At 42.8% G+C, this 12,048-nt stretch overlaps 1 protein-coding gene across 2 annotated transcripts in view; it reads left to right on the forward strand.

The window, feature by feature from the left end:
* tll1 (tolloid-like 1) overlaps positions 1 to 11,310 on the forward strand; it is a 43,243-nt gene extending 31,933 nt beyond the window's left edge. For both annotated transcript variants that reach the window (XM_061092136.1, XM_061092129.1), the window contains exons 17-21: positions 2,659 to 2,784; positions 5,816 to 5,943; positions 8,143 to 8,356; positions 9,057 to 9,307; positions 11,176 to 11,310. In XM_061092136.1, the coding sequence (XP_060948119.1) occupies positions 2,659 to 2,784; positions 5,816 to 5,943; positions 8,143 to 8,356; positions 9,057 to 9,307; positions 11,176 to 11,310 (854 nt within the window). The remainder of the gene's footprint in view (positions 1 to 2,658; positions 2,785 to 5,815; positions 5,944 to 8,142; positions 8,357 to 9,056; positions 9,308 to 11,175) is intronic.
* Positions 11,311 to 12,048: the final 738 nt, after the last annotated feature.

Here is a 12,048-nt window from a genome sequence, read left to right on the forward strand (position 1 = left end):
AAGCTTTTCTCTTGTGCATTGCATTGTATTTTTGAGCCTTACACCATTATTGATAGGGTAGTAAGAAAGGAATTGGGAGAGACACGCAGCAAACATAGTATGGATAATATATAAATTAATTTAGAACAATTGGTACGTGGAGTGGAATTTGGACACAGCTTTGATTTTCCTACTAAAAACACAACAAATGTTTCCATCTCGTCGCAACAGGGATGAATTTGTTGGCTGTCGACGTCGGACATTAACACTTTTTAAGAAGCTGTCCCTGAAGAGAAGATCTAGTTTTCGGCTTCTCTCTGCTCAAACTGATCAGCTCGGACAACTTCACCTCGACTTCTCGGCTACTTCGTCCTTGCATCAGAAGAAGTAGAGCAACTGTCAGAATCTCATCTACCTGCAAAAACACGCTGGAGAGAAACTTCTCACTCAGACACAGATATCGTGTTTCTGTCTTTATATCAAAAGTCGAGTGACTCAGCTATTGCGAGAAACTTCCGGGGAAAGCTTTTGGTTGGTGACAAGCCAACAGCTTTGGGGAGGTCCCTTCAGCCTCCCACATACTACTAATCCATGTGTGTGTGTGTGAGTCTGTGTGTGTGTGTGTGTGTGTGTATGCGTGCACGTGGATTGTGTGCTTGACCTGAAGAAAGCTACAATGAATACTGCGTAGCGTCAACCGCAAAGCTTCTTAGCCTGTGATAGGGTGAGACTGAGCCCACAATAGCACTGTAATACCACATCAGACACAGACGCACACACACACACACACACACACACACACACACACACACACACACACACACACACACACAGACACACACAGAAGGATTTAGTGGTTTCATTAAAAGCAGATCTTGTTTGATTCCCAAGCTCTTGAGTTGAGGTGAGACTCGGCGTCTGTGTCTAATCTCACATCTCTTTATAGGAATCTATCCCGCGCTCACACACACACACACACACACACACACACACACACACACACACACACACACACACACACACACACACACACACTCCTCAGTCTTCCTGTGTGGTCATGTGTCCATCTCCTCTGTCCTTTAAACCGTCACCGATGCAAAAAAAGGTGGCTGTCTCACACAGAGAGGAGTCTGTCCGGCTCCTTCCACCTCCACCCGGGGAGCCGCTCTGCTTCCTCCAGTGTTCGGGCCTCACTGAAGAGCTTTAGCCCAGAGGAGGAGCCGTGTGGTCGGGAAGAAAAGTCACAAACCAGAGGATGAGGGAGAGAAAATGAGGGAGAAGCGAGAAAACACCCTTTTGTTGTCTACATAACTCAATCAATCATCTTATAGTCACGCTTTGGTCAATCTCACAAAAGAAGCAACTCTGCAGCGATAGGATTGTTGATCTTCTGGTCCAGGACATGTGCTCTATATCAGATATATAGTGTGCAATGTGATTTTAAAGTCCTCCTCTGGTAATAATCAAATTCTAAACATGTCAACATGGCCCCTTGCTCCTTTTCTACGATAAAAGACATATTTTGAGCCTCAAGGTGAATATTTCTTCCCACATTCGTGACGCGAGGTTGATGGGATGAAGCTCTCCTCAGGATTCTGCAGCTTCTCCTGCAGGCTTTGACAGCGTGAACCCATCAGACTGATTTAGCAGCGATGGTCCGACCAGAGTTGATCTGAAAACAGCTGATCTGAAAACAGATGTTAGTGACGCTTCAGAGCCAAAGTTTGTAACCACAGAGCAGCCACGACCCTGAGGAGGAGCCCGGAGACAGTGATTCACACCAACTGAACCAGAAACACACACATTCACTTCAATCTTCCTTAAGCTGTCTTTTGTCTTTCTGAATTGTTTCACTGCACATGAATGCTGTAGTGTTTCACTGTTTGAGGTAATTTCTATCATCAGACCTTCTTTTTCCTGCAGCCCGTCTTTTAGAAAAGCTTTAGATGTTGGCATGGTAACAATGTGAGCTGCAGGCGGTGTTTTAAAGCTGGGATGGTTCCACGTTCTCCATCATCTCCTCAGGCTTTAAATCTCAGACCTGGAAACAAAAACTTCAACTTGATGACTTCAGTTCTGTGTGAACATGTTAGTTTAAACTAGAGCTCAACCCTTCTACAAGTTTGCCGACAAAATTCATGCGATAAGATTATATTATTTTTATTTTGTATTGTTTTTTATCTATACATTTCATCTATTTATAATAAAGTTTATGGTTTATAAATTGTAAAACATCAATCCTGTCTTTATCGTCAGGATTTGATAACAACGTCTCAGGAATATTTTCTTTTAATGCATTAGCTCTGATGGACTTTGTTTGAAACTTATAAAACTTTATGGTTCAACTGTAAAATTCAAGTCAAAATGACAGTTTGATAACAACATTGTGCGAATCATTGACTATTTTTTAAATTTAAATATAGCGATATTGGAATCAGTATTGGATCCCAAACATCGGTTGAGCTCTAGTTAAGACTCCTGTTTGTTTCTGTTCATCACGTTTATCTCCGTTTGTTGCTGCCTCCTTCCTTCACTTCTCCCTCCTTCCTCATCCCTGTCCTTAATGTCTCCACCACCCCCATCCTCCACTCCCTCTCCCCCACCCCCCCGCCTGACCTCCTGCCTCCGTCTCTTTGCTGTTTCCACGTGAGTGACGTGTTGCATGTGTGTCCCTCACAGACAAGGATGAGTGCAGCAAGGACAACGGCGGCTGCCAGCACGAGTGCATCAACACCGTGGGCTCGTACGTGTGTCAGTGTCGCCACGGCTTTGTGCTGCATGAGAACAAACACGACTGTAAGGAAGGTGGGTTCCACGTGCACTCACACCCGCACTGGCACAAAACCACTGGGACGCACATGCACGTCTTCACACATCCACACGAGCATGCGGCCATTCACGAGAACGGTCATCGTCCATCGTACGGACGCTACTCTGTCCACCCACATCAGCGTCGCCATGACAACAGGATGGACCTCCCCATTTGAGTGGTTTTCACATCCATGTATTTCCACTACTTGGAACCTGCACAGAGAGCTGGAGGCTGGAGGCTTCGGACTCAAGGCACAAAATGTCCGATACTTGACTTTGACTCGACTGATGTTGGACCGGATGTAGATGTGATTGATCTTGATTCTTGAAAGCAAAATGCTGGCAAGTCGTCAGCCTTTATCCTCATTTTTGAGTCCTCAACAGTCCCTTTAAGTTCAAAAGAGTGCACAAAAGTTCACACAGTCATAGATATCCGTTCCCTTAATATGCTTGTTTTTTTCAATCAAGATCCATAAATGGTTCCCAGGGAAAAGGGTGAAAACAAGTTTTGAAAAATTCCTGGATTTGTCCCAGGACCCGGATCTGCACCAAAAGTTTGTAGTTTTTGTGTAATTCAGTTGAAAAACAAAAGGAGCAGGAGTGAAAACATAACCTCCTTGGTGGAGGAAGGAATTTAAACCTGACATATGACTCCGACTTGACTGTTGTTCGACTTCGACTTGTGGATGTGATTCAAATCGATACAATCGTGAAAGCAAAAACATTCAAATCTCAAGTTTTTACTTTTTAAGTTTTGAAAATCTATCAGACTGGCCTTGTAACATATTCATCATTAGACCAATATGCAATAACATTGTTAAACAAAGCTCCTGCTGAAACGTATCGTTCCTCCGGGGGCTGTAGAAAACCCTCATTGGCTGCCCCATGCTGGTCAGTGGTGGTTTCCAGCACGGAGGTTTGAAACCAGTGTGTTACCAGACCCGACTCTTCACTCTGAACCACTTAACTCTCACATCACTCATGGTTTGACTCCAACTCGCTTCAAAAGACAAACAGCTCAGCTTGTAAGTCTTCGTCAGAGAGTTAACATTATTTATGAAAAGCCATTAACACATTTCCATGTTCACACACACGCACACACACACATGAAATATTATACTCAGGTCTTTGAAGTTGAACTTTTGAACATTAACACGCACACACACCACATCAACACTCCGACCCACACCACACTAAAGGCTGCTCATAAAAACACTCATGTTTCAAACATCTGGGAGCCCGAAAGTTTCACATGTCGCTCTGTCTTCCTGTGTGTGGTTTGTGTGTGTGTGTGTGTGTGTGTGTGTGTGTGTGTGTGTGTGTGTGTGTGTGTGTGTGTGTGTGTGTGTGTGTGTGTGTGTGTGTGTGTGACCCAGTGGGTTTACAGAATCATGCAAAATCCATCCTCCCATCACACAGCTGTGTGTGGTTATGTACATACAGACTGTGTGTGAGTGCATGTGTGTGTACTTCAGTTTCAACAGGAGGAGAGACTGACATGTGTTATTAACAAGTTGGGCTGATGTAAGTGACGCCTGGCAGAGGTGTGTAACATCTCGTGTGTGTGTGTGTGTGTGTGTGTGTGTGTGTTTGTGTGTGCGTGTGTAAAGAAAATCATATAAAATCACTGTGGTCGGAAAGATCCAGTTGTTTCCTTTTCATGAGATTAAAGTTGATAAATGAACTGTTAAATTACACTTCCTGTTACTGACATTCACTCCCAGTGTGAATAGAGGTTTACTCGAGTTTGAATTTAATGTCAGAACTCAGTTACTTTTTTTTAACTGTGTGACTTTTTGAAGTCTCAGTAGTTTGTGATGAATGACTCTGTGACATTGTCCTTCACATTCATACGTTTGTTCTTGTAAATCCATCTCACTCTGTACCTGGGTCCAAATAAAACTTGTGGCTCTGGAACACCTCTTGTTGTCTTGTAAATGCCTTCCATCACCTCACTGGGCCACTTCGTTCATCTCACACCACACATCCGAACCCGTGCACATGTTCGGTCTCTGTCTGAACGCTCCTGTTACTACCAGAGTTGCTGGCGTACTTTACAGTAAAAACTACAGCTTTCACGACTGTTTGCAACTTCCGAGTGGGAGTTCTGAAGTCTGTGCAGTAGATACACCATTGATACACATGCTCAACCAATCACGAGTCAGTCTCAGCGGCCAGTCACGTCCTTGTATTTAAAACCAAACTTACCAAAGAAACATTGCACCTGGACATGACTGAAAAAAGTTACAAAATGTGTATTTTGTTCCAGCCATTAACATGGAGGAGGCGGGATCTGTACTGCAGCCAGGCACCAGGGGGCGATCAAGACACTTTGGCCTCACTATTGTGCAGCTGTCATGTCATCCATCTTTATTTATAGTATATGTCCACACCTCTCTATGGAACTGATTATGATGAAGTTAATTTAATTTTAGACATAACCAGATCCTAAATTCACTCCGGCTGCAGTTTGTGGTGTTTGCAGCACATTTTGTGTTTGAAGGAAGAGTTCAAATCAATTTTTATTGATCTATAATTGGTGAATATTATGGATTTTTGCTTCTACTAATGCAGGAAACTTTTCAAAGTTTGCACAAAGCACAGTACATGACATGAAAATGAATTGAAACACTTTATTTCGGGACTTGCTGACATCTACATGAATTATGAATAATGAGTTTTTCTGTTTCTGTGACTAATTATGATGTAAAAAACACACTGGAAACAGATAAATTGAACATTTCTATCTATTTTTTTGTTCTTTGTGCACAATGTTGGCACGAACCGAGCTCCCAGCAGCAGAGTCTTCGTGCAAAGCGTGCGTGCATGTGAGATTCATCCTGAACTCGTCACCAGGATGTGTTTCTTTGAGATCTCCTCTCTCTGGTCGGGTTCTCTCGTTTCTCTCCTTCCTGTTCCCTTTCCTTTTCCTCTGACCTTTTCCTGTGCAGCCACGATTTTAACTTCCCCTCCGTGTGTGTGTGTGTGTGCTTGTGTGTCTCTCTGTGTGTGTGTGTGTGTCCAGCTGAGTGTGAGCATAAGATCCACAGCCCCAGTGGGACCCTGAGCAGCCCCAACTGGCCAGACAAGTACCCCAGCCGCAAGGAGTGCACCTGGGACATCACGGCCACGCCGGGCCACCGGGTCAAGATCGTGAGTTGGACTCAAATGATGAATCCACTGAGTTGTTCTGTCTCCCTGTGTAGAACCTTTAGGAATCTCTCTCCCTCGTAGAAATGCTTTATTCTGTCTGTGGGGTCACATTGTATTAAAAAGCTTCAGACTGCCACAGTGATCGCTCTTTCCCATGTTCTACATATGAAACCCAAATGTGAATGGGGGGGGGCGGGGGGGGCGTACGTGCGTGTTCATATATTCGGGTTAACTACAAGCGTGTGCTGCTCATGCATTAGTAAGAGGCCTTGGGCAATGGCCATCTGTGTCTTTATGTGTGTGTGTGTGTGTGTGTGTGTGTGTTTGTGTGTGGGCAGGCTGCTCACACACACACACACACACACACACACACACACACGGGCACGTTTGAGCGTGTAAGCATTTCTATGATGACATATATCGTTGTCTTCCGATTTTCTGAATCATCTTTTAATCCAAACCAGAAACGTTTGGAATTACCCTTCAAAGAAAGAGTGTTGATTCTCAGAAGAGAAATTCAGACGAGGAGGTTGTGTTTCAAACCATAAAAAAAAAACATATTTCCATGGAGGTCGGTGGAAGGATGTGAGTCAGGGAAGAAGCCCCCCGGATTTTTTTATTTTCACTTTCTTTAACGTCGTGAGATCGGCTGTTTTTCAACATCTTCCTTTGATTCTCAGAGAATTATCGGTGAATCTTGATCAATATCAATATCAAAATCAATGGTTATATTGTGCGTGTGTGTGTGTGTGTGTGTGGTGTTTGTGTGTGTGTGTGTGTGTGTGTGTGTTTAGATTAGTGTGAGTCTCTTTATCCTCAGTAATGACATCACAAGTTTAATATTAGAAATCTGAACGTTGCCCCGATGGTCCCTCAGTTATTTCTTTTTAACTCTGTAACACAAACAAACACACACACATACACACACACACACACACAGATCTAAAACCAGTCTCACCTCAGCCACACTCAGAAAAAACATCTGTAAACCAGCATCCTCACCTCGGCCCACCTTCACTCTCCTGTCTCCTTTCCGTCTGGGTTGTATAAATAGTGCGGTTGTGTTGGTTTGTGTTGAATTGTGTGTTGGTTTGCGTTGGCGTGACAGAGTTCGGCTCAGGTAACAGTCACAGGGGTGAGTGAGTCTGTGTGTGTGAGTGTGTGTGTGTGTGGGAGAGAGGCCTGCGAGGTGCGATGACTCAGCTCCCGGTGACTTGATGAGATTATGAATCGTGACACTTTGTACAAACCGTGTCAGTGTGTAAAGTCCAGGCGGGCGGGGGGGTGGGGGGTTTCCTCTGATGTATTTAAAGACATGAGATGCAATCATATTTCTATTTTTTAAACAACTTTCAAACCAAGTGAATGTAAAATGAAAAAACAGACTTTGGAAATTTGCACTGAGGAGAAATTGACTTTAAATGAAGACATAGTGACGATGGTGGAAATGAACTGTTATAGCTCATTACCACTTCTACACTAATTTATCTGAATCAGAATCAGAAGTATTTTATTGCCAAGTACGTTTACACATACAAGGAATTTGCTCTGGTTGTTGGTGCATACAATGAACATAGAAACATAAAAACGCAATAAATACAACATACATAGGAGAGCAATAAAGAATAGGAAACCAGTATATATTTACTCACTGTTTACTTCTTATTTACTCACTTTTTACCAATATTTATACAAAGTAACATTTATTTTGACATAAGCATTTCTGTATAAAAATATATAAAAGATAAAAGATATAAAAAGTGAAGTAAAAAGTGAAATGCTAAATGCAAATCAGTGAACAGTGTCAGATTGCAATATGCAATGTAATGCAGTACAATATAATATGATATGATATAATGTGTTAACTTAACACATCCTAGAGGTGTGGGGGCCAGAATAAAAGTCCGAGTCAGGTGGGGGTCCCGGGCCTTGTTGATAAGGCCCACTGCAGCGCCATGTATGTGTGTCCTTGTTTGAAAGGGTCATTCCACACAAATACAAAATAAAGGACACTCATCTTGAGAATTCTGCTGTCCTGTCAGAGTAAGAGATTCAAACAGTAGGAAACCAACTCTGGATGATCCACAGATCCTCAAACTCACAGGTTTCTAATGGATCATCGTCTCTCTACCAGAGACACCATCTTGTCTCAGCGCTCCCTCTCACATCTCCCCCCACCCCCCCCGTCCGTCTCCACAGAGCTTCAGTGAGTTCGAGATCGAGCAGCATCAGGAGTGTGCGTACGACCACCTGGAGGCCTTCGATGGGGACACCGACACGGCCGCCATCTTGGGTCGCCTGTGCGGCAGCAAGGTCCCGGAGCCGCTGGTCTCCACCGGCAACAAGATGTACCTGCGCTTCATCTCCGACGCCTCGGTGCAACGCAAGGGCTTCCAAGCTACACACTCCACAGGTGTGTGTGCGTGTGTGTCCATTGTTAAATGACTTTGTGTAGTTGTGTGTGTGAGTGTTGTGTCATGAAGTTGGATTTGCTCCAGATTGACTAGATTTGTAGGAGCAATACCTCCCTCTGGTGGTGATGAGCAGCAAACACATGATGGAAACACATGAAGTCGGATTGTTTCAGGTCACATTTTTGCATAACTTGCAAAAACTGTACAACTCCTCCCAGATATAGAGAAATTAATGATTAATGCATTAAACACGTAACTGGGCTGCCAGTGTTTAATGGATTTTATATTTCGTATGTATCTTGTCTTGTATTTTAAGTTTTACATTGTTTTCCCTTTTTTTTTTTTAAATATACGTCCATCTGCTGCACCATACTTGTACAGGCTGGCTTCAATACTCTGCCTTGATTACTTACAATTTATACTTATTTTATTTGTATTGTGAATATCTCCATTATCACAAACTATCTATCTATCTATCTATCTATCTATCTATCTATCTATCTATCTATCTATCTATCTATCTATCTATCTATCTATCTATCTATCTATCTATCTATCTATCTATCTATCTATCTATCTATCTATCTATCTATCTATCTATCTATCTATCTGTCTATCTATCTATCTATCTATCTCTCTCTCTCTATCTATCCATCTATCTCTCTAACAACCCTTTCCCCTGTGTGTGTCTGTGTGCAGAGTGCGGAGGTCGTCTGAAAGCAGACGTCCGGCAGAAGAACCTTTACTCTCACTCCCAGTTCGGAGACAACAACTACCCCGGTCACACGGACTGTGAGTGGCTGCTGACGGCGGAGCAGGGCTACGGCATCGAGCTCAGCTTCATCACCTTCGAGGTGGAGGAGGAGGCCGACTGTGGCTACGACTACATCGAGCTGTACAACGGCTACGACGCCAACTCCCATCGACTCGGACGCTTCTGTGGCTCAGGGGTAAGAATCCATCACTTCACTCAGGGCGGAATCCTTAACATTTGTAAAGAGCTTTACAGTTTATTCTTTGTCTTAGAACTTTAAATACATTAATAATTAAAGCCCTCAAAAAGCCAATTCATTTGACTGAATAATAATAATAATAATCTTTACAATTTCAATAGGGCCTCACCTGTCAGTGCTCGAGCCTTAATAACAATCTTATTATAATGCTTTTCAAGACAAAGTTCCAAAGGGCTTTGCGAGATGAAATGACAAAAGTAATTAAAACATTTAACATGTCAAGTTATCATTAATCAAAATGAGTCAAATAAAGGAAATACACGAATAAAGTGTATACAAATACAACAGTATACACATGAGTCAAATAAAAGAAATACACGAATAAAGTGTATACAAATACAACGAAATACACACAGGGTGTATGATAAACATCTTTTATGACCATTGTCGAATGCATGATGTGCAGTTTTTGCTTCTTGGATGTATTTCTATGTATTTCATTTTCCCATCATTTACATTCTGTATGAAAATCTGTTTTTGCCGACTTCTAAAACATATTATTTCATATTTTTCACATTTCCTGTAAAACACAAAAACAGTAATGTAGTTATTTCACTTATAAGTCTGATATGTCTTATTTCTCTGTGTGATCGAGCTTCTTTGTTCCAAACACGGTCATGATCCTCACTGCACTGGTTGATATGTTCCATCATATATGAAAAAGACTGTAGCCCAGTTTCAATCCCATACACACACACACACATACACACACACACACACACACACACACACACACACACACACACACACACACACACGTCAGATATTAAACTGGGGCAATAAAAGAACGTCTTGCCGCAGACTGGGTGGAGAAGTTGGTCGTTGTTGGTTCTTGGTCTTTTCATGATGTTTGTTCACAATAAGGAAAATGTTATAATAACAGCAGCTTCACCTTTCAACTGACAAACAGTGTTGTTTATCATTTTCCTCTTCACTTTTAGATGTTGTTTATTTTTTCCAGGCAGCTGTTAGTTTCTCTCCATTTAAATTTGATATGAAAATCTAAACTGTTAAAAAGTTGCGTGAAGTTTTTGTGTTCCCAAGGAATTTTAAACATTTTATATTTATAAACTTTATATTAGTTGGGTGGCTGTGGATCAGGAGGCAGAGCGGGTCGTCCACTAACCAGATGGTCGGTGGTTCAATCCCCGGCTCCTTCATTCTGTGCTACAACATGATGTAGAAAAAGTTCTGCGTCAAAACTTTATATTAAAACCGTTTGAGTACTATTTGTCCATATAAATACAAATTATTAACTGATATGTGTGGGGAGTATTTGAAATGCAGTGTAAATGAGACCTATGGAGCTTTATGACTCAGAAAAACATTCATAAAAAGACATATTGTGTATAACTGAAGCCCATCGGAACAGATTCAGTGCATTTCCATCCTCATAAAGTTTAATTTTGAAGCTCGCATTGTTTACATCCATGTTTATCGTCAGTCTTCTTCTTCTTCTTCTTCCCTTTTTTTCTTCGTAGTTTTGAAGCGTTACCGCCGCCTGTAGATCAACTGACCGGTGTGAAATACTAGTGTCTTGTTCCTAACATGTTAATGTGTGTGAAGTTACACAACTCAAGCAAATTCTGAAGTTCATAAAGTTAGAATAAAGTGTTGATAACATTATGCATGACTGAATAGAGAATAAGGGCTGTTTGGGAAGGAGGGGAAATATTTGTCAAATATCTCAAACGCAGCAGAATGTTTTGCAGAATATCTTCTTCCTGTGATGTAAAATGTAGAAACTTTGAGGGTCCAAGGAACGGTTTCTCACGTCTCTGTCTCCCCCCCCCCCCCGTCCTCAGCCCAGGGAGGGGATCTACTCGCCCGGAGACGCCATGCTGATCCGTTTCCACAGCGACGACACCATCAGCAAGAAGGGCTTCCACATCCGCTACACCAGCACCAAGTTCCAGGAGAGCCTCCACACCAGGAAGTGATGTCACACGGGGCCCGTGACCTCCTCTGACCTCTGCGCAGCCCCGCCACCACTGTTACCCTGACCTTCGCCATGGCAACGAGAAAAGTACAGCCTGTCCCCCCCCCCCCTTTTCCGTGGACGTTTTTTTTTTTTTTTTTGTGGAGACGTGGACGTTTGTTTTTTTGTGGGGGAAGAAAAACAATACTTTCCCTGAACGTGTGTCTCCACCCGGGGGTGCACAGCAGGTCATCGCATCCGGAAAAACGCAAAACGATGATCAATACGAGTTTCTCCAAACTGGGGGGGGGGGGGTGCTTTTCACGACTTCACATCAGAACCTTTGTTCAGAGGGTCGCAGACAATCAGTTCGCTGAGATTTACTCTGCACAACAGGAGACTACACACACACACACACACACACACACACACACACACATGCACACACACACTAGATCCATATTCAGAGGTGTGAACTGCGGATGCTGAACCTGGAGTCTCCTCCGGCTCCTGGATCCTGGAACTGATCGGACTCATCAGCCTCAGTGACGGAAAAAACAGACTTTTTATTTTTTGCCTTGGGAACTGGTCTCGTGAAATCCAGCTCAACAAACGGCTGCAGATGATTTAACGTCATGTCTTATTGTATAAGCCTACTGTGTTTACTGTATGTGTGTGTGTGTGTGTGTGTGTGCGTGTGTGTGTGTGTGTGTGCGTGTGTGTGTATGTGGGCAGGGAAAAGAACAAACAAAAAGGCCGG

The sequence above is a fragment of the Limanda limanda genome, chromosome 2, assembly GCF_963576545.1.
Source record: "Limanda limanda chromosome 2, fLimLim1.1, whole genome shotgun sequence".
Classification (NCBI taxonomy): Eukaryota; Metazoa; Chordata; class Actinopteri; order Pleuronectiformes; family Pleuronectidae; genus Limanda; species Limanda limanda.